Source organism: Alosa alosa, chromosome 2 (genome assembly GCF_017589495.1).
Source record: "Alosa alosa isolate M-15738 ecotype Scorff River chromosome 2, AALO_Geno_1.1, whole genome shotgun sequence".
Classification (NCBI taxonomy): Eukaryota; Metazoa; Chordata; class Actinopteri; order Clupeiformes; family Clupeidae; genus Alosa; species Alosa alosa.
The window spans coordinates 28,922,570-28,945,163 of NC_063190.1; the positions used below are offsets into that span (position 1 = coordinate 28,922,570).

The 22,594-nt window shown below is 43.1% G+C and overlaps 1 protein-coding gene across 1 annotated transcript; it reads left to right on the forward strand.

Annotated features, from left to right (window-relative positions):
• The first annotated feature begins 555 nt into the window (after positions 1 to 555).
• Positions 556 to 16,446, forward strand: zgc:175280 (cationic amino acid transporter 2 family protein). The gene is made up of 12 exons (XM_048238013.1): positions 556 to 689; positions 3,658 to 4,031; positions 5,423 to 5,578; positions 6,034 to 6,196; positions 6,377 to 6,513; positions 6,751 to 6,973; positions 8,751 to 8,887; positions 9,184 to 9,286; positions 9,614 to 9,738; positions 11,451 to 11,611; positions 13,704 to 13,812; positions 15,753 to 16,446. The coding sequence occupies exons 2-12, from the start codon at positions 3,662 to 3,664 to the stop codon at positions 15,896 to 15,898; spliced, it is 1,830 nt and encodes a 609-aa protein (XP_048093970.1). The 5' UTR covers positions 556 to 689; positions 3,658 to 3,661; the 3' UTR covers positions 15,899 to 16,446.
• Positions 16,447 to 22,594: the final 6,148 nt, after the last annotated feature.

Sequence of the window (22,594 nt, forward strand, 5' to 3'; positions counted from 1 at the left end):
AAACACACACACACACACACTACCATTAGCTGCCGTGTGACCATCAGCTCACACACGCAAGCACACACACACACACACACACACACAGCCTACGTCTGAATACTCCAAAGTATCTCCTAGAACTCTCCTAGTCTACTCCAGGTCTGAACCTCTATTCTACTCTACTGGATTGAGTCCTACTCTACTGGACTGAGTCCTACTTTATTGCACGGCTGGGTTGGGTGGGTGTGTGTGCGTGCACTAAGATGAGTCCGTGCAGGAAGTTCTTATCCTGCAGTTTGGCCCATTGGTGCATTAGTCAGCATCAATTATGTGTGGAGTTTGTACAGTAGAAGCGTACACACACACACAACACACACACACACACAAGCTCACTCACACAAACACCCATGCTCACTCAAACACACACCCGTGCTCAGTCACAAACACACCCACACATACACACACGTGCAGCTACAGAGTATGAACTGTGTCAGGTGTGTGTGTGTGTAGGGGAGTTTTTTTCTTGAAACATGAAAACAACTTCAACCACCCACACACTCACATTCTCTCTGTCACACACACACATGCATATAGCGGATAGAGGCACACACACATACAAAAATTCACACACGCTGCAGATTTCACAGCACACAGACGAGGACATCTCTGACATTCCCCAGGATCCTCTAAGACCAACTCTACTGCAGGTAAAATAACACAAATTTAATAAATAACCCCTCCAATAGGCATTCATTATCAATGATAAATGATTAATTATCACACAGTTAAATTAGTTATTGTAATCATGTCCAAACTGCATTCCAAACTTACTTTGAAGTCCGTTCTTCTGGCTGTTAGATTATCAAGTTGGTTCGCTTCACTCACTAATAGTCTTATTTGTTATTCATGTTTACATGTATCTGTAACAAAGCTGTAACAGAAGATACATAAAAAAGCTTTCATTCTTCAGCAGGTTAGATTGAAAGTTTAGCATACAGTTTTATTTGTCTGAAGTAACTGCAATCATAAATTTATTTATTTGTAACTTGAATGTAATTTGTAATTTGACATGTTATCAAATAATGTTTCATCAAATAGACGTTATACTTGTGATAATTGTTTTGTATTCATTTATATTCACACCCTTACGTGCAGACAGACACCCATACTGTTCTTACAGGGAATGAGATATACACTGAGATGTGTGCGATATACTGTGTTGTCAGAGATGGAACAAGTATGTGAACTTCTCACTCACAGATATTCATATTATGAATCAATATCTCAGTCAGCGCAGAATGTCTCTTGTTAATTGTGAATATTTGAGGTTGATTTTAAATAATGCATGAGATATACTTTGTACAGTTTAGTGAGTGATAACACGCTAATACACTAAGACTGATTTCCGTTTGTTAATTAGGGGTGAGCATTGTATTCAGAATACGCGTGTGTTAATGGGGGGGGTAGCGCTGTACTCATAAGCTTCATGCGTGTGTGTTGGTGGGGGTTAGCATTTTACTGTGTTGATGGGGGGGAGGGGCAGTGAGTGTTGCACTCTATGTGTTGATGGGGGGGGAGTAGTGTTGTACTCTGTGTGTTGATGGGGGGAGTAGTGTAGTGTTGTGCTATGTTGATGGGGGGAGTAGTGTTGTGCTCTGTTTGTTGATGGGGACGGGGGGGGGACGGTATTTTTGTACTCAGTGTGTTAGTGGGAGGTGAGCTTTGTACACGTGGGGCTAATGACTAATGCTCAGTAATAGACTGTCCCGCTATCATAGGTTCACCTGGCAGCCACCATAGCCTTCTAATCATTCCAATCATATCTCCATTACCTTGAATATCCTCATTTTTAGACTCATATCTCAATGCCTCCATTACCTGTAATAACCTAATCATTCATACTGTGTCAGTGTCTCCAGTACCTATAATAACAGCACTGTCTTCAGTAGGAACATCACGTTGTCCTCTACCTCAGAGTGCTGTTGCCAGGTGATGTGTGGTCAGTATGGTTTAGTTCGGTTCAGTTGTGTTTGGGTTAGGTGATGGTTTAGTTGGGTTAGGTGATGGTTGAGTTGGGTTAGGTGATGGTTTGGTTGTGTTTGGGTTAGGTGATGGTTGAGTTGGGTTAGGTGATGTTTTAGTTGGGTTAAGTGATGGTTTAGTTGATGGTTTAGTTGGGTTAGGTGTTGATTTTATTTTGTTTGGTTCAAGTGATGTGCCAGCTGGTATTAGAAGTAACCACCAGAGTCATCAACCACTGTGGTATTTGTTGTGGAATGTGATGAGTTTATTGTCATGAGATATTATTTTAAGACTGAGATATTGTTAAGAAGGAATAATATTTGTTTCCCTGATCAGATGGCGATGACTGGGATATGGGAGGAGTTTCTTTTATAATCCTTCAAGGTTAGGATCATAAAGAGGGATAAGATAAAGAGCAGTGCAGTCATGTTCTTTAAGCGTTTTATAGACACCGGCTGTGGGTGTGTTTGTGTGTGAGTGAGTGTGTGAGTGTGAGTGTGTGATGTGGGTGAATGGACATAGGTGGCTCAGGAGATCAACGGTAGCTGTTCCCTGGACCCATACCCATATTTATAATGACAGAATGTCCTGAAATGAGAGAGAGTCACAGAGAGTCAGGTGGAGTGAGGAGGAGACATGAGAGGGCAGGGTCCGTATTCACTGCCTCTGGAGGAGCTCTAAGTTTCGCAACAATTTGAAGGTTCTAAAATTCTATGTTGAATTCAATGAACCCAGATATTCTTTAGAATGTTCATTTCTCAACATTCCCGTCACACCGTGTGACGGGAATGTTGAGAAATGAACATTCTAAAGAATATCTGGGTTCATTGAATTCAACATAGAATTTTAGAACCTTCAATTGTTGCGGAACTTAGAATGTTCAAAAACCTACACCTTTAAGGGTTAACTTACCCGTTGGGTAATGGTAGACTTCATTAGGTATTTATATATCGATCTTTGCAGTAGGCTATTACAGCTCCCAACTTAGGTTGGGTAATGGTAGACTTATTTATGTATACAGCATATCAATCTTTGCAGTAGGCTAATTTACCTGTTGAGTAATGGTAGACTTATTATTTATTTAATTATTTATTCATTCATTTATCAAACTTTGCGTAAGCTATTATGGCCATGCCCACTGAAATGCACTTGTCACTCATTAACCAATCACAGAGTTCACTAAAAACAAAGCTTGTGCCTGAGACTTGACGTCACCTACACAGTTTTTTCTTCTCTTTGGAGTTCTCCTTTTCCCTTTCATACACGCTGGCAAGTTAGCACACCATAGGGTAGGGCTGATATGAGATATGAGAGCTAATCACACTGAAAGCTGAATGACAAAGATGACAAACAATCACATGAAACTGATGCTAAATGACTGATGCTGAGTGGTCATTGTAGGATAAGATGTATGTTCACCTCTGCCCTATCACATCACTCAGACACTAGTGTAAAGGGAAAGGCGAAGTGTGTTTGTGTGTCTGTGTGTGTATGTACTGTAGTATAGCATAGCAGTTATGCTGATGTACGATTCCTGTCCTTTAGAACCACAGCATGTGAGAACATTTATATATTGATATGTGGGATTTTGTTCTGCAGTACCATGCCATGTGAGAACATTTAAATGTTGATGAGTGGCTTCCTATCCTTTAGAACCATGCCCTGTGAGAGCGTCCTGTCCTTCCTGAAGAGCCTGACCCGGCGGAAGCCTTTGGAACCCGATGGCGAGGAGTCTAATTTTCGGCGTAACCTGACGACCCTTGACCTGGTGGCACTGGGCGTGGGCAGCACACTGGGCGCGGGGGTCTACGTGCTGTCGGGGGAGGTGGCACGAACCGTGTCCGGACCCAGCATCATCATTTCCTTCTTCATCGCCGCAGTGGCTTCCGTGTTTGCCGGGCTATGCTACGCTGAGTTTGGGGCGCGTGTCCCCAAGACAGGCTCGGCTTATCTCTACAGCTACGTCACCGTTGGGGAAGTGTGGGCGTTTGTGACTGGATGGAACCTACTGCTGTCATACATCATTGGTAAGTGTGTCTGTGTGTGTGTGTGTTTGTTCGAACAGTAAGGAAAGTGTGTATGTCTGTGTGTTTCAGTGGGGGAGAGGCTGAGTGTGTGTGTGCCTGTGTATGTCTGTTTGAAATTCGACAGAAATCCAGTATTTGCATATGTGTGCGTGTGTGTTTGTGTATGTGAATGGGAGAGAATGTATCTGTGTTTGTATGGTGAAGACAGAGGGTCTGTCCGAAACGGATGGCAGCTGTCTGCTGCCTCACTGCCCTCAGCTGTCTAACGAGTCACTTGCCTTTGCAGGCATCAAGGTACCAGCTACAAACTTTGTTTCGGACGGCCTACCAAGATAGCAACACAGAATGCTGTTGCCAGGATACCAGAAAGCAGAATAACATAACATTAGACTACATCTTTTGGCTGTTGCCAATTCCCAGCAGCTGCTCACAGTTACATTTGTATTAATTAATTTAGCAAGGAACTGTTATCCAAAGTGATTTACATAATGTCAGCTATATTACAAGAGATTACATTGTCCCCGGAGCAACTTGGGGTTAACTGCCTTGCTCAGGGGCACAACGGTGGAAGCTGGTAACTGAACCCTTGACTTTCCAGGATACTAGCCCATTTCCTTAACCACTCCTTAACCACTACACTACCACCGCCCACAATTAAATAGAATTTTGGACCTTAAAGGCAGCATGAAGGATACATCTACGCTGCCTTCAAAATTCGGCTAAACAAAGTTATCTTAAAAGGCAGCATTTCATAGAAATATTGATTCGGAAATTTCTCGATGCCTCGCTGTCACCGAATACTATCTTAGAAGGCAGGATTTTTTTCTGTTTCGAACACAGCCAGAGCCACGTGCCAAGGCTTAGACCTTTGTAAGTATGTCGAATTTGCTGCTGTAATAAATAAATACAATTTTTTGTAAATTTAGTGTGTGTGTGTGTGGGTGAGTGAAAAAGTCCTTCCCCAGTCCAAAGTGGTCTTCAGCCTGTAAAACTGACTTCCTTTCACGATCCTCTGCATGCATTGCGTCCAGCTGAAGCAGCATGTTGTTTTACGATCTGCTGTGTCGTCGTATGTTGTTTTATGTAGTATAAGTATATATACTCTTTTGATCCTGAGGGAAATTTGGTCTCTGCATTTATCCCAATTTGTGAATTAGTGAAACACACTCAGCACACAGTGAAGTGAAGCACACATTAATCCCGGCACAGTGAGCTGCCTGCTACAGCGGCGCTCGGGGAGCAGTGAGGTGCCTTGCTCAAGGGCACCTCAGCCGTGCCTACTGGTCGGGATTCGAACCAGCAACCCTCCGGTTACAAGTCCGAAGCGCTAACCAGTAGGCCACGGTTGCCCACACATATTGTTTTACAATCTGCTGTGTCACCATCTTCAGGCACATCCAGTGTGGCCAGGGCATGGAGCGGAACATTCGATGAACTCATCGGGAACCAGATCGCCACGGCGCTGAGGGAGAACTTGCCCATGAACCTGTCGGGTCTGGCCCCCTACCCAGACTTCTTTGCAGCGGGTCTCATCATGCTGCTGGCCGGTGGGTGGGGGACTTCTGATGGGGGCAGACTCACAGGGCACTCCTGATCAAAGGGTGTTAACCTGAACACACGGCAGGGACAGACTCACAGGGCACTCCTAAAGGGTGTTAACCAACTGGCATTTCAGTGAAAGCTGGTTGGTTTATTTACACAACCAGAATAGGCCTACAGTGGCTTTTACTGATCGTTTTATCTTTTCAATAATTTATTCATTCATTCAACCTTTATTTAATCTCGGAAGTGCATTGAGTGCAGTCCTCATTTTCAGTGATGCTGAGATTACAATAACAATAAAACTATTTTCTTTTACAATCTTTTACAGGGTTTAGTCTTTAAGTATGATTGTGTTTGTGCTGAGTCGTACTAACTGTGTTACATGGGTAAGTGTGGGAGGGGACTGTGTGTGTGTGATGCCCTCGGGTCACCCTGACACTGTGCTGCCTCGTTCCTCCAGGCATCCTGGCGTTCGGAGCTAAGGAGTCCGCCACAGTTAACAAGATCTTCACTGCTATCAACGTCCTGGTCTTGATCTTCGTCGTCATTTCTGGCTTCATCAAGGGAGATTTGAGCAACTGGCAACTCACCCCGGAGTTCATTCTCAACAATACCAATTCAGAGTAGGTGTCTAACCCCAACCCTGACCGAGAGACACCTCATCTAGATAGATAGATAGACAGGCAGACAGACAGAGGTACTGGTTCACCCACATGTTGGGGGTTTTGGGATGTTACAGCGAGACAGCCTTTATTGGGGTCTTGTGAAACAGTTCAAATAACAACCTCCCCCTCCCCCCACAGCAACATCACTGGAGAGGTTGTGCCTAACCTCAGCTATGGCTCGGGCGGCTTCTTCCCTTTCGGCATCGAGGGAACGATCGCCGGGGCGGCCACCTGCTTCTATGCCTTTGTTGGCTTCGACTGCATCGCCACCACAGGTCCTATCTATCTACACATCTGTCCTTGCCCCAACCCTCCATATCTCTCATTTTCAGGGTAACTTTGTGGGCTCCAATTAAATGCAGGGCAAAGTGCAAAGTCTAAAGTATAACTAAAGCTTGCTTAATAACCATACACAATCTATCTGAAACTTTAATACCATGAGATGACCCTCCTCCTAACTGTGCTAGTGAGTCGTCTACCTCTAGTTGACCTCGTCTGTCTGTCTCTCACAGGAGAGGAAGTCAAGAACCCGCAGAAATCCATCCCAATAGGCATCGTGGCGTCTCTGCTTATCTGCTTCCTGGCGTACTTTGGCGTGTCAGCTGCACTGACGCTCATGATGCCATACTTCATGCTGAGTCTCCAGAGCCCGCTGCCCGTGGCATTTGAATATGTGGGCTGGGGCCCCGCCAAGTATGTCGTGGCTGTCGGATCCCTCTGTGCCCTCTCCACAAGGTGGGTGCGGTCTCCCGGATCATACACCAATCACTTTGCTCACACAGTAAGTGGGTGGCGTCTCCCAACTCAAACACCAATCACTTCATTCAGACACAGGAGGGAGAGGAGATGACAAACCTAAAGCTTTTAGCCTTTCCCTGTGGACACAGTTGGCATTACAAGTATTACTGTCATATTGAGGCCATTACTCTTCATAAGACAAACAGCCTCGAGCCTGATCAAAGTTTCCTCACTATCAAGCTACTTATTAGCCTCATGAGTGTTACCTCTTCAGTCATTAATGAGGATGTGAACCCAAGACTGATCTCTACTCCTGAACTGAACTGCCTTAGTTATTTATTGTGTTGATGTAAGTACATCCCACAGCCACTAAGTCAGCGATCCTATAGAATCAATTAGTCAGCATTCTATCACTCTTTCTCAGGCTGACTCCACTTAAATGTTTGTGTACCTGTGCACCTACGTGTGTGTATGTCTGTACCTTCGCACATGTGTGTGTGTTTCTGTACCTGTACCTGTGCACCTACGTGTGTGTGTGTGTGTGTGTGTCTGTACCTGTGCACCTGCATGTGTGTGTGTCTGTACCTGTGCACCTGTGCAGGGGCGCCTTAATACCACCCGAGCCCCTGGGCTATATGTTTTTTAAGCCCCCCCAACCGCAAATATTAATTATGATTAAATGATACCTGGCCCGCGATCTGACCCGACACATAGCGTGAGCTTTTGGTTAATAATATGCAGTGTAGCCTATTATTCAGCCTATGTAGCCTAAAACCTTTACATAAACAGGAACAGAATGCCCTCGAATCACGTCAGCCCATGACATCGCTTATCAAAAAGGCTAGCCTACTGCACGAAAACAAGCGTTGAACTTTTACAACACATGTTGTAGGCTAAGTTGAAAGATGGGTAGGCTACACATATGGACGTTTAAAAGCTTTTCAAAAGTGCGTGTTTGTCGTGTCGGGGGGTTCCCCAGGAGTTTTTTTTTTAATTCTGTCTACTTAACACACCAGTTTAACGCAGTTTGGGAGGGACAGAAATACTTTTAGCCTATAACAAGCTGGCTCATGTGATGTGAACATGGCTACCTTATGCATTATCACTACACTACATGGAGACATATCTCACGTTAACAAGGGAGAAAACACAACATAGACTATTGTGCGAATGGGTTAGCACAAACTTAGCTGTTGGTGAACGGAGATGCAGATCACTAATTAATTTCTTTGCGCCACAGCCCATGTTCACTCCAATGAGACAAGTGAAATACCTACATGTTTTAAAAGCCGTTTCATTTCCAGGGTATTTGCTACGATATTTACCTGCTATGCCTTCTGTTTTCATGGACAGTTACAGGAATCCACGTCATTCGTTTATCGTTGCTTCAATCCTACCCAAGTTATCTCCAGAGTTTGTATGATAAGTTTGTCAGTCAGTTTCAGCCTCTCCTCTAGCTCCTCTACACCCGTTGGGATTTATTACGTTTTGTTACATTTTGTTACACTTTAGAATTGGAGAAGACAAAGGGGGCCTCTGCATGGATGTAAGAGCAGTATGATGTGCTCAATTATTTAGGCTAGCTCAGAGTAGGCTAATGACGCCCAATCGGACCGCCGTTTATTATTATTGATTATCATTATTATTATTATTAGGAGGCCCCTCATTGGTCGAGGCCCCTGGGCTGAAGCCCAGGTAAGCCCCTGCATTAAGGCGCCAGTGCACCTGTGTGTGTATGTCTCTGTACCTGTGCATCTATGTGTGTGTTCTGCAGTCTCCTGGGTTCTATGTTCCCTATGCCCCGGGTTCTGTTTGCCATGGCTCGAGACGGGCTCCTCTTTAAACCCCTGAGCAACATGAGCGCCCGTCAGAGTCCCGTCATCGCCACAATCTCCTCCGGAACCGTCGCTGGTGAGAACCTGACTCTCTCTCAGCCCATTCACCTGTCTGTCTCTTGGGCTGTCTGTCTTTCAGTCTGTCTGTCTCTTGGCCCATTCACCTGTCTGTCTCTCGGCCTGTCTGTCTCTTGGCACATTCAGCTGTCTTGTTTTTTCAGTCTATCTGTGCCCCATTCCATTCACTGTCTGTCTCTCGGCCCTTTTGCGTGCCTGTCTCTCAGTCTGTCTGTCCTTCAGGCCCCTTTAATCTGCATTAACGTGTCTCCTGTCAGTGATCTGCATTAATATAACGTCTTTCCTGACTTGCAGCTATCATGGCCCTGCTGTTTGACCTGAAGGCCCTGGTGGACATGATGTCCATTGGAACTCTCTTTGCCTACACACTGGTGGCTGTCTGCATCCTCATCCTGAGGTCTGGGTCGGGGTCCGTCTGTGGGCCTCATAAGAGTGACATTAGCATGATCCTTATCTGGAATCATATAATACTCCTACTTCAGAAAGTATAATAATAACTGTGTTATGACTGCACATGCCAGCCATACATAAAGTATAATGACTGTGTGTGTTAATATTGTACAGATACCAATGTGTGTGTGTGTGTGATGACTGTTGAGACTGTGCAGATAGTAGACATATGTAAAGTATAATAATGTGTGTGTGTGTGTGTGTGTTGTGACTGTGCAGATACCAGCCATATATGAAGTATAATAATGAGTGTGTGTGTGTTGTGACTGTGCAGATACCAGCCTGGTGCTTGTGATGAGGTGAATGAGAAGCAGACTCCCTCCTGGAGCATCAAGAAGCCCCCATCAGCACCCAACCCGAAGACCTCACAATTTGTGTCCCTGCTCACCATCTTTATGAGTAAGTGTGTGTGTTCTTCTATGTGTTTGTGTGTGTTCTTCTGTGTTTGTGTGTGTGTTCTTCTATGTGTTTGTTCTTCTGTGTTTGTGTGTGTGTTCTTCTATGTGTTTGTGTGTGTTCTATGTATTGGTGTGTGTGTGTTCTTCTATGTGTTTGTGTTCTTCTATGTGTTTGTTTGTGTATGTTCTTCTTTGTGTTTGTGTGTGTGTGTGTTCTTCTATGTGTTTGTGTGTGTATATCACCAGGGGCAGACCTGGACACTTTGAGGCCCAAGGCAAAGGATCCCGAGGCCCCTCGGAGCACTGGGCTTTTTTTTAACGATTTTAACTCGCTCTGCATCTCTTACGGTGTCTGGCCATAACCCAGGGTCGTCACTGATAATTGTAGGCTAGTGCTAGGTATTGTGTTAGGGCTACTCACGTTACTGGTTTCGTTTGCACCCAAAGCTTCTGCTACTGAAATGGTGTCCGTAGCAGCACCACCAGCACCAGTGCGGACTTCGGCAGTGACAGTGATCTTGTCCCTCACGACTGTTTCACTTAGATCAACATCATAATCATCATCATCATCAGTAGAAGAATATGTAGTGCAAGTTTGAGTTGCCGGTGGTGGTGCATCGCTGCTGTTGCAGCTAGCATTAGTTACACCACCCAGCTTAGCAGATGTTGTTGCATCACTATCCAAATTACTTTCTTCCGTGGAAGAATTCTTCGACTGGAAGAAGTTGGTTAATTTAGGCAATTTCTTTCTAAATTCTTCCTCCTCCCTTTTTCTTTTATCACTTCCACTCTGGAAACATTTCATGGCTGCTGTCAATCGCTCAACTCCACACCTCACCAAGACCTCGTTCAGACTAGCTAGTTGCTGCTACCCTGCTGGCATTTCAACATTGATTCAACGGTTAATAACCGTTATAAACGTTTTAAAAAAAACGTTATAACGGGTGAATCAACGTTGATATCGCAACATTATTTCAACATCCGCCATTTCAACATTGGTGCTTATTTCCTTGATTTCTTATTTTACAACCATTTGTCAACATTTTACAATACAACAGTGTTTCAACATTGACACATCAACTGACATTATTTCACCTATAATTCAACATTGATTTTCTTGATCTTTTTACAACCAACGTTGTTTCAATGTTTGTCTACATACCTTTTTACAACCATTTAGCATTAAACATTGTTTCAACATTGACGCAACAACTGACATTATTTCCCCTATATTTCAACGTTGAAGGTCGGTCGTGTGCCGGCTGGGTATGGTGACAGAAAGCGGACCTGCAGTCATTTGATTTTATGATGACTTTATGAGCAATCATGAGGCAATTTTTAAAAAAAATCTTTATTATGGATTAGAATATATTGTTTGGATGCGGAGATCATTTATTTAAAAAACAAAACAAAACAACAACAAAAAAACGAAATACGATACGGGGATGACGAGGCCCCCTGGTGGCCGAGGCCCCAGGCAATTGCCTGACCATGCCTAATGGCAGGTCCGCCCCTGTATATCACCATGTGTTGATTACATCATATCATATTAGGACAACCCCATTTCCAAAAAGGTATCCTAGTTGCACTGTACCGTAACACGTAAAGATGACAATATCATATCTGTATTACATATTGTGCATGTGTGTGTGTCTGTGTGCATGTGTGTGTGTGTTTATGTATGCGTGTGTGTGTGTGTGTCCTTCCCTGCAGTCGTGCTGACGGTGGTGCTGAGTGTGATTCTAAGCAGGGGCTTGGACTTGATAGGCGAGTGGTGGATGATCCTGCTGGTGGTGGTGACGGGGCTGCTCATGCTGCTCTCCCTGGCAGCAGTGTGGAGGCAGCCGCAGAGCTGCAGCAAGGCAGCATTCATGGTAAACACACACACACACATCCTGCAGTCTGGAGGCAGCTAGAACTGTGCCAAGGTGGCACTAATAGTAAATACACACACACACACACACTGCAGTCTGGAAGCAGCCGTACAGCTCACCAGAGAAGCATTAATTGTAAATAAACACATAGTCACACTCACTGCAGTCTGGAGATAGCCCCAGAACTGCGCCAAGGCAGCCTTCATGGTAAACACACACACACACACACACACACATACACTCTGCAGTTTGGAGGTAGCCCCAGAACTGCGGCATGACAGCCTTCATGATAAACACACACTCCTATGACACTCTTGGGGGTATTCCAAGTACGTGGTTTAGTGACAACCCTGGGTAAGTTAACTCAGAGTAAGTGGTAAACCTCCTACAACAAGAGCCCTATGGCATTGTGTTGTTAGGAGAATGAAGCCATACATCTCTTCTATTAGGAGGTTTATCGTTTACTCTGAGTTAACTTACCAAGGTTTGTCACTAAACCCCGTACTTGGAAACCCCTCCTGGGGCCCGTTGCACAAAACTAGGATAAGGGATTAAGCCGGGATATCTTGGTTATCCTGGCTCAATTTATCCGTGATCCGGTTGCACAAAAGCGGGATAGGGGGCAGTAGGATATGTTATGGAATAAGTTACCATGGAGATTTATTCTGTGGAGCTAGCCTGCTCCAGACCAGGCTAAATTCCAGGATCTATTTAATCTCATCCCTTATCTCAGTCAGCTGTCCCACAAACGGAAACCAACAGTTATTCCACTGCCCACTACACAGTATCACATATAACTACAGTACAATTGCTTTGCTTTATCACTTTCTTTTTAATTATGTCTTTTACATACTCGCCATTCACCTGTCGTGCGGCAATGTGACGTCACGGGAGCGCTGTAACCATACTCGCGTGTGGTGGTCGCGACACTAGTTGCAATATTCTCCTAAACAGAGGTGTTGCTGTTAAGGCTATGGCTCCCTACTTTACACCGTAGAAGAAGCAATGAAGCCACTCTACTTGCCACGGTGAATCAGTGGATCTGTGATCGGTGGCTGGGTGTATTTGAGGGAGCTGTGAGCGCGCCCTTATCCAGGATCGGTTTTACCTGGCTTGATGAATCCATTTCAGAGACTTTCTAATGAGGAGACAGAGCACTCAAAAAATCCTCCATAGAAATGCATGGGGCTAGTTTGTAACGCCAATATGGCCGTTGCCTACACATATCCCACCCCTTCCTCTGCAAAACGTCAACAATGTGAATACATTGAGCCAATCATGTGGTGTGATGTGAATACATTGAGCCAATCATATGGTGTGTTGTGAAGACATTGTGCCAATCATGTGTTGTGAACTCGCCGCTGGAGCAAGATTGGTGTCGTGAAGCCTTGCACACGCACATTTCTGCCGAATAGGATGCCCAATGAGTGCCTAAAAAGTGTTGCGATATGGCCGCCGAGTGGAGGGACTTGCCTAAAAGGACTTTGTCCGTTTCTGCTCATCCTGGCTTGGTCTTTGTGCAACCAAATAAGCCTGGACGCTCTTGTTTTGGATTCATTGAGCTCAGTCACTTATCCTGGATGTCTTGATCCTACTTTTGTGGGCCTCTGCTCTGTGGATGATTAGCCTGGAGAGTTGATACAAACAGTTCAACCCCCTAACTCCAGCGACTATATCTGAGGCCTCTATGATACTCTAGGCCACATCAGAGGGCCGACATTGTTTATTAGCTCAGGGCAGTAGAGTATATATCCATTATCGCTGAAATGATAATGCTGTTTTGTAGTGAAAACACGGTCAGCTGTTTATAGCCTGAAAGCAAACCGTCTGTATGTAGGGTGATGTAATATTTATGTTGGTTTGAATTTGTATTGTATCGAGCTAGAGGCAGTTTGAGCTCTTAAACATGTCCCTAGACTGAAAAATATTGTAGATAATGTTGACTCGTACAATATACCTATTTTCAGTCAGATGCTCCACACCTAGAAACTCACTGATGTTTACCCGTTTATGTTTTCCTGCTATGTTTGTGTAGGTGCCATTGGTCCCTCTGTTGTTTACCTGTTTGTATTTTCCTGTGTTGATTGTGTAGGTGCCATTGGTCCCTCTGCTCCCAGTGCTGAGCTTGTTTGTCAACATCTACCTGATGGTGCAGCTGGACGGGCAGACGTGGATACGCTACTCCATCTGGATGGCAATTGGTGAGGACGACTCCTGTGTCAACACTACACTCCTGTGTCAACACTACTAACACTTCACTGTGTCAACACTACTAACATTACACTCCTGTGTTAACACTACATTCCTGTGTCAACACTCTTAACACTACATTCCTGTGTTAACACTACTAACACTACACTCCTGTGTCAACACTGCTAACACCACACTCCTGTGTCAACACTACTAACACTACACTCCTGTGTCAACACTACACTCCTGTGTCAACACTACTAACATTACACTCCTGTGTTAACACTACATTCCTGTGTCAACACTCTTAACACTACATTCCTGTGTCAACACTCTTAACACTGCATTCCTGTGTTAACACTACTAACACTACACTCCTGTGTTAACACTACTAACACCACACTCCTGTGTCAACACTACTAACACTACACTCTAACACTACTAACACTACACTCCTGTGTCAACAAACACTAAAGGCAGGTGTAATCCAAATTCTGGTTAAATGTGTCAATTATAGAAACTTTCAGAGACAGCTGATTCAGTATTCAGAGCATCGGTTTTCTTCATTGTAGGCTACTATGTCAAAAGCAACTTTAGCTTTTGTTTGCCTTTCTAATATTGTATGTTCACTTTCACAATATCCACTTCCCAATCTGCTAGACCTATTAGATCTATTAAGTCATAGCCCTAGTCTATGTGCAAAAAAATAGTTTAAGTATTTGTTTTAAGTGGAGTAGAACTATATATATATATATTTAAGTATGTATATAAGTATAAGTATATATACTCTTTTGATCCCGTGAGGGAAATTTGGTCTCATTTATACCAATCCGTGAATTAGTGAAACACACTCAGCACACAGTGAACACACAGTGAGGTGAAGCACACACTAATCCTGGCGCAGTGAGCTGCCTGCAACAACAGCGGCGCTCGGGGAGCAGTGAGGGGTTAGGTGCCTTGCTCAAGGACACTTCAGCCGTGCCTACTGGTCGGGGTTCGAACCGGCAACCCTCCAGTTACAACTCCGAAGCGCTAATCAGTAGGCCACGGCTGCCCAACTACTAGGCCTACTCTGTATGTCGCTGCTTGTTGACATCTTATTATCACATATGATCGCTAAACTTTGATTCTTTTTAATGTAGCAATCGGTTAACTCCATTCAGCTGCGCTTGTGGTTCAGCTGTGGGCACGCAATTTGTGTTGTAGAGGGGGAAATGAGCGCTGTTTACATAATAAAGTGACACCTTAGTAAATTCCACGCAATATGGAAATGCACGGCGTTTGCTTTCTGCAGATCGGAAAACTCAGTATTAGCTCTTTCATTGCACATCCAGCCCTGAGTGCTTCGCTTCGCTAGCTTCTTCAGACTTTGCAAACTCAGCTGGGTGATGTTTCAAGTGTGGAGTGCGAGTGCATTTGACCGGCATAAAATCGGCATATCTCAGACTGACCAACCAGTCGGCGGTCATAGCCAATCACGTGAAAATCGGCCAATTCCGATCACCAGCCGATCAATCAGTGCATCTCTACTACTAACACTACACTCCTGTGTCAACACCATTAACACATCACTCTAACACTACTCATGTGTTGACATTACAAACACTAATCTGTGCCTGAGACACACACACACACACTGACTGACACGTATTATCCCAGCTGTGTTAGGCTCTACATTGTCTGTATGGGGAGGACACTTTTGTGATTGCTGCTGTAGATATCACAATGGGACTCTCTGATATTGGGCTTCCTAGAGTGCCTTTGTAAATTCAATCTGAAACGCTCTGGACGCTCCGTGTGTGACGCTCTTAATAAACACACGATAATTCCATCCACGCTCCAAATTCACGAACGGTTAAGTGTGAATTTGTGTGTGAAGTCAGAGTGGCAATTTATGCACCTCTAATGTATCAGCTGGATTTTTCTCATGTTTTTCCCCTTGTGTTTTCAGGTCTCCTGATCTACTTCTGTTATGGGGTCCACTTCAGCGTTCAGAAGCAGCGCATGGAGGCGCCTGGAAGCCCGCTGGAGGTTTCCACCATCGACCAAAAGCTGGAACAGGACTCGGACACAGTCTTACGGCAAACCAAACTGTAAACATGTCTCAAGAGCTTATAACCCCGACACCTCTAGAGCACCTCAAGATCTGGTAAACCCAACAGGGTTTTGCAGGAAGGACATTCCTCTGTTTTGGGAAAGAGACCAGTTTCTTTTTATTGTTTAGTTGCAAAAATGAACTTATGTTGAAAATAAGCCAAAGAAAAAGGTTTTTCTTTTATCCTTATCTTCCCCTAGACAGTCCAGAGTGTATTGCTGGGTCTGAAACCTGCTGCAGTTCAGTAACAGTGCATAGCTGCAGTTATACAGGATGTTAACTGTGCTGAAACATTTGACATTTACTTGGCCAGTATTCATGTCTTGCTTGTTTATGTATGTGTGTGTGTGTGTGTGTGTGTGTGTGTGTGTACGCACGCGCTTGTGTGTTTTCTAAACTTTTATTTTAAAAAACTTTTCTGGAAAGAATGATATTAAAGCATGTCTTTATGGTAACATTTCAATGTAACTTTAAGGAGAAGATATTTTTTAACATGAATAAACCATTACTGTAATAATGAATATGAATAATAAATAATCATTATGAATAATCCCTGTGATTAACGATTATTAACGATTCGCAGTCCGTCTATTCCGTTAAAGGCAAACTATGCAAGATTTTCACCTTTACGAAGCCAATTTGATGGTAAAAGAACTTGTAGTAGGCGAATCGTTCACCCAGCATAGACGTGGCGAGTCCCTATCGAGAAAACCAGCCATACAACTTCCAAGAGCGGCGCCCCGACAAATCTCGCGAGAATCGTGAAACATTACTTTGTCAGTAGATATAGCTCTTTGGAGATAGTGTTTGCCTGTTGTAATTCTGGCGAGAATTGACCAAAGGGTGTTTTTCTGCGTTAAAACATCAAATAAGCCATGCAGACAATATTTTTCGTTGATCAACCACTACAGAGCTTGGCCCGGTATAGTATATGCTATAGCCCTAAATCATAAACAGTGGATTAGACTTGAACTTGGCTTTGTTGAATCTATTTCTTTCAGCTTAACGTTGGCTACAAAGAGCATTCATAGCCTAGAGAAAACAATACATTTTTTTATCTGCAATGTTCCAGGGAAATAGGCTTACATAGGCTATTTTTAGGCTGTCCCTGTTTGATCACAGGTTCAAGAAAACGCCTTAGAGTGGATATAACTTCAATGCATTCTAGTTATATTTCATGTACTTTATTTCATGTTGAGTTTTGCTTCCCAGCATGCATTGCAATTCATTTACGCATTTTGGGTTATTATTAGTTTGTTTTGAATTTTGAAACAATTTAGCTTAGGCTAGCCTAAGCCTACTCTGATGATGTTTTGAACAATATGCTACGGGATATGCCTATTAAAAAACTGTATTAGTCTATTAAGAAAAAGACACCGTAGATGTGAAAGTATCATATCCTAGCCCCGTATAAAGGTCCATGTCTACTCACTAACACTATAATGCGTAAGGAGGACGTGATGGTGCATCAAGCCTAACTGATTGTGTAATTGTCAGTTTAATCATAAATGCGATCTCAGGTTACGACAAGCTCTCTCCTAGCAGCCTACCCTACCGGTATGTCCATTCATGAAGCCTACAAGATGTAGCCTAATAATGTGTAATCACGTTTCATGTTTTTTTTTTTCCATCGCGGAAATATAAACATTGCGCGCATAACGTCGCGGTGAACATTAAAGGACGTCCCCTCAAAGTCTCGGGGATGTCCTTTAGACTTCCTGAACACAGGTCCGCGGGACGTCAAGGGAACCCAACACAATGTCGAGGAGGTGACGTTCGCCAGGGGACCTTTAGGGGACGTTGCCGGGACTTTATTTTGTTTACTGGGTAGCCTACTCTTGGGTGAACTTCATCTTTGTAATGTGGTTTGATAGTCTCTTGAACAATGTGTTTGCTCGATCGTTTTATTGTGAGTGTGTTTGGCTTGGATTCTTGATGGCTAGCTCGCTTGCTACCAAACATGTTTGTTTGCGTTCTGAATCCAGGTTCTCGTTGTGTAATTAGATATCTAGATCGGCCTTTGAATGTTGCCTGATTTGTCGCCTGTATCATGCGATATGTCCAGCTGAACATAATAGCACTAATGCAGTGCCCTGACCTCTGCTAGTTAGCACATATTCCAAAGCTGCAGGGGTATGGAAGAATATTAGACTCTAAAGTTTTGTACATGTGTATCACGTTTTGAAACTGTAGAAATGATTTGTAACTGTAAAAATGATCTGTACAAGTAATTGTCAAAATTACAAATATGCCCTACACTTACAAATCTATTCTACAGGTACGGATCAGTTTTACAGCTACAAATCATCCTACAGTTAAAAATATTTTACCATTACAAACATATTCTACAATTACAAATCAATATTCTATGCACAAAAAGTTGTCCTACAGATACAAATCTTTTCTGCAAGTGCACAGACTTTTGCACCACCTTATGGATGAGAAGTGTCTCATATGTATTGTGTGTGTGTGCATCAAGATTTGTAACTGTAAAACTAATTTGTGATTTAACAAAAAAATGACACGAACGATTTTAAGTATTACTTATATGTCCTTCACTTACAAATATATTCCACAGGTACTAAACCTTCCACAGTTGCTTGTCTTTGAATTACAAAGCTATTCTGCCATTACGAATCTCTGCCGCTGCAGAAGTTTTTTCTACAAGTATACAGATACTTTTGAGACTGTTCTGGCACTTCCTGTTGAATAGCCAATGGCGATGCTCAGGTTTGGCTAGCCAATCAGGAATCTAAGTTCACTAACCAATCACAGAGTCAGGAGGTAGCGCACCCCAAGTATATATTGGTCCAGTGTTTTTCAACCACTGTGCCGGGGCACACTAGTGTGCCGTGAGAGATCATCAGGTGTGCCGCAGAAAATTACCCAAATGTCACTCACTGCAACTGTTGCATCAAAGAATTTATAACCACATGCTCTCATTGATTGTATGATTGCACTATTTGTGGTATGCAGGCATTGTACAACGGGGGCCCCATATCCAGTATTCACAGAATCATCACATATCCAGTTCATAACAACAATTAAATAAGATATAGTCACCTACAAATGAAACAGAGGGTGTTTGTTTTATTGAGCAGGTCTTGCATAGAAGCCATAATAAGGCCATATCTGTGTATTATTTGAAATTTTAGGCTATGGTATGTTTATTTTTTCTTCACACAGGATGTTAGTGTGCCGTGGGACATTTTAAGTGTCAAAAGTGTGCCGTGGCACAAAAAAGGTTGAAAAACACTGTATTAGTCTATGCCGCGAGTGGCCAGCTGTTGCGAGAGAATATTAATACCATATGCCTATTTGCTCCGGAAAACTTAAATTGTGCTGCGGATTGTCATGACAGAGAAGGACGCAACGATTGCGAAGGAAGACGACAAAATATTTTATCATAAGTGCCTTTCGTTTACACAGCGACCCCGCAAATCGGGGCTTGAAGACGCAAAAATCTGAAGACTCCTTCCAGAGCGTAAAGTTTTGAAGACGACCCGGGTTGCGTCTCCGTCTAAACGGTTAAACCAAAGATCCTTGATTACCTCTCTGGCTAAACTGTCAAATTAGAATGTCTGCGCGTGATGTACCGGGGTTCTATCACACCACCACCCAGCAGTCTGAAATGCATATTTCCCCCTGAGAATGCTCGTCTAAACGCGAATAAAAAAACTTCTGCGTCTTCTCTTTTCATCGTCACCGTATAAACGTAGCCTTAGTGTGTTAAGCTTAGGTCACTAGCCTATGCCGTTTACGTTTTGATAGCTAGGTTATTTTGCTAGTTTATACCAAGGTCCACATTGCATGAGGCCAGCTATTGGGAGAAAAATGGACATAATTTCGCCTGGAAAACAACAGAATATGATGTGGATGGTCATTGTACGCTTGAGAAGCGAGAGTGAGCTAAGTTAACAGATCAATGGAGAGAAGTTTGTCATCATGACAGCATCACAGATTCTCTTTAGAGTTTAGACCATCATGGAGTTTACGTGCACAGCGCAAGCACAAAACGCCACCAACACAACCCACCCACGTTGGTACCAGTGTTGCCAACTATTTAGAATGAAAAGTAGCTAAAGCCAGCTCCAAAAGTCGCTAAATGTCGCTAGATGACATCACACACTAATTTGCATATTAATTACGTCAGCACGTAGTACCCGTAGCCCCCGTCCCCCCCCCAAAAAAAGTGATGGCCCTTTAATTCCCTTTTACTCCTGTTTGCTTTTCTCCTACTCATACAGGCAACTTTAAGAGCCTAGTTTAAATATATTTGATTTAATATACTTGTATATTTATTGATAGGCTACACTTTCTGTAGCCTATCATCTAGACTACACTAGCATCAGGTGGCTGAAAAGCAGTCATTTCCAACCTATTCACTGCTGCATCTGCTTTGCACTGCTTGAAGTCTGATTATGTGACCATAGGGTAGGCTAGCCTACACGCAATGTACCCTTACGGCAATGGCTATATTTTGGATGTATTTAGGCTACATAATACAGGCTTAAATGCCACTCGGACATTTTTTTTTTTTTTTACTCAGCTGACAGTCTTGCATCAACTTGCATTGACAACATTGAAGCTAGGCCTACATAGCCTAAACGAATGCTATAGGTTTTTCTAACATGTATGTTTGATTAACTATCTACTTCCTTTGTTCAATTGTTGAACGATGCTGGCAAGTGTGCCCCTGCTGTCATCATGTCATTGCTCTCGTCTCGTTGACTCTCGTTGTAATTTCACCCGAAGTTGCTGCACCTTCCAATGAGCATTGTCTGAGCTTAGATCTATAGAACATCTACTTCCTTGTAATAAAATGGGTTGATACTGTACAGGCCAGTCATTCCTTTTATAATCATGGGGCAACGCTTTGGGCAAATTTGCGATGTAATTCACTAACGAAATAGGCATGAGAGGGGAGATTTTCTGATGTTTCAATAACGAAACAGAGTTTGCCATCTTTGCGAGAAGATTTTTTTCACGCTTTGAGCTGCTGCTGCAGTCAGCCTGGGCAAACCGAAGGATAACGCAAAGAGAAAACAAAAGTCGCCAGACACACGAAAAAGTTGCCAGATTTGTTGTCAGTCGCTAGATACACTTTTCAGTCGCCAAAGACGGCCAAAAGTCGCTAAATTGGCAACACTGGTTGGTACACACTCCTGGCTCTGTGATTGGTTAGTGAACTTAGATTCCTGATTGGCTAACCTGAGCATCGCCATTGGCTATTCAACAGGAAGTGCCAGAACAGTCTCAAAAGTATTCGCATACTTGCAGAAAATATTGATTTGTAATGACAGAATAGTTTCATAATTGAAAGACAACAACTGTGGAAGGTTTAGTACCTGTGGAACATATTTGTAAGTGAAGGACATATGAGTAATACTTAAAATTGTTTGTGTTATTTTTTGTTAAATCACAAATCATTTTTACAGTTACAAATCCTGATACACACACACACACACACACAATACATGTTGAATCACATGTGATACACACACAGTTTATTAAAAAGATAGTTTAGAAAAAGTAGCGTTCACGTATACAGTGTATATGTATACATCATATACATCTTGGGAAAACACGTGACTGTAAATTCAGCTCACATTGCACGATGTTGGATTGGACGCTGGAGGTATCAACGCTACACTAACAACAACCAATAGAATGCTCATTCATTTAGGATTTTTTAGAAATCCCTTAACTTCATATAACATCCTGTGCCAACATAGCTTTTGTATTATCTACATAAACAATACAAGGCAGAACAGGCTCAACTACCTCGTACGTAACATTGGGCTCCCATAAGAAGAATATTTAACATGTCCGGTTGTAGGGAAGCTAACTTTGACATACTTTTTCTGTTGCACCGTATTGGTGTATAACCGTATTGTTTGGATAAGAAGCTCAGTCCAGCCAGCCCTGAACTCATGAACAAAACCTATGTAAGCTAAGCCTACAAGCCGAGGTAAAGCATTACATAGAGGCAAGTAAAAAAAAACGGCACTAATAATTTCAGAGGTTTTCGATGGATTGACAGTAGGCTAGGTTAGAAAAGTGGAAAGAAGATTATTCTTTTACCAATGACTGTGTTTGAAGATGATCATTTCTGGTAGTTTCAACATTAACACAACCTGATATCCCTTGTGTTGATGATGTTAATGATAATAACTAAATAAATGTTTAACTTTGAAGGCGAAGTGTGATAAGAATTTCTATGTGAACCATCTATCAGACGAGTTACAAGATTCAGTTTGATGGCTAATGTCACAAAGTTAAGTTTGAGTCTGTGCAGTATGATGTGGGGGGGTGCAACTGGAATAACGTTCAAATTTGTGTCAGTGCCCTCCCATTGAAAACAATGGAGTCTTTTCGTCTATTCGTTCTTTTACAGTCTATGGTCCAAAATTGGTCTGGATCCGTTTGACGGATCTGGTGCACTTATTGTGTGTGGTACGGACCCGTTTATCAGATCACAGCTGGTGTTCTGTCAAACTGGGCTACCTGTCGAGTTGAGCTACAGCGCAAGCGCAGTTGAAAAACCTGTCACAATCAAATGTTGGGAGTAGAATGACTTCATTTTATGCTACCTTTCTCAACACCGAGGTAACTCGGAAACGTCGACGTGAGGTAGGTTAGTCAACATGTAGAGATATATATGATGCGTAACAATGATGTAAAATAAATAGTGAGGT

Coding starts and splice junctions, on each gene's coding strand:
- zgc:175280 (XM_048238013.1), top strand. CDS start 3,662: ATGCCCTGTGAGAGCGTCCTGTCCTTCCTGAAGAGCCTGACCCGGCGG. Junction 5,579..6,033: donor TCTCATCATGCTGCTGGCCG/GTGGGTGGGGGA, acceptor TCGTTCCTCCAG/GCATCCTGGCGTTCGGAGCT. Junction 11,612..13,703: donor GCAGCAAGGCAGCATTCATG/GTAAACACACAC, acceptor TTGATTGTGTAG/GTGCCATTGGTCCCTCTGCT.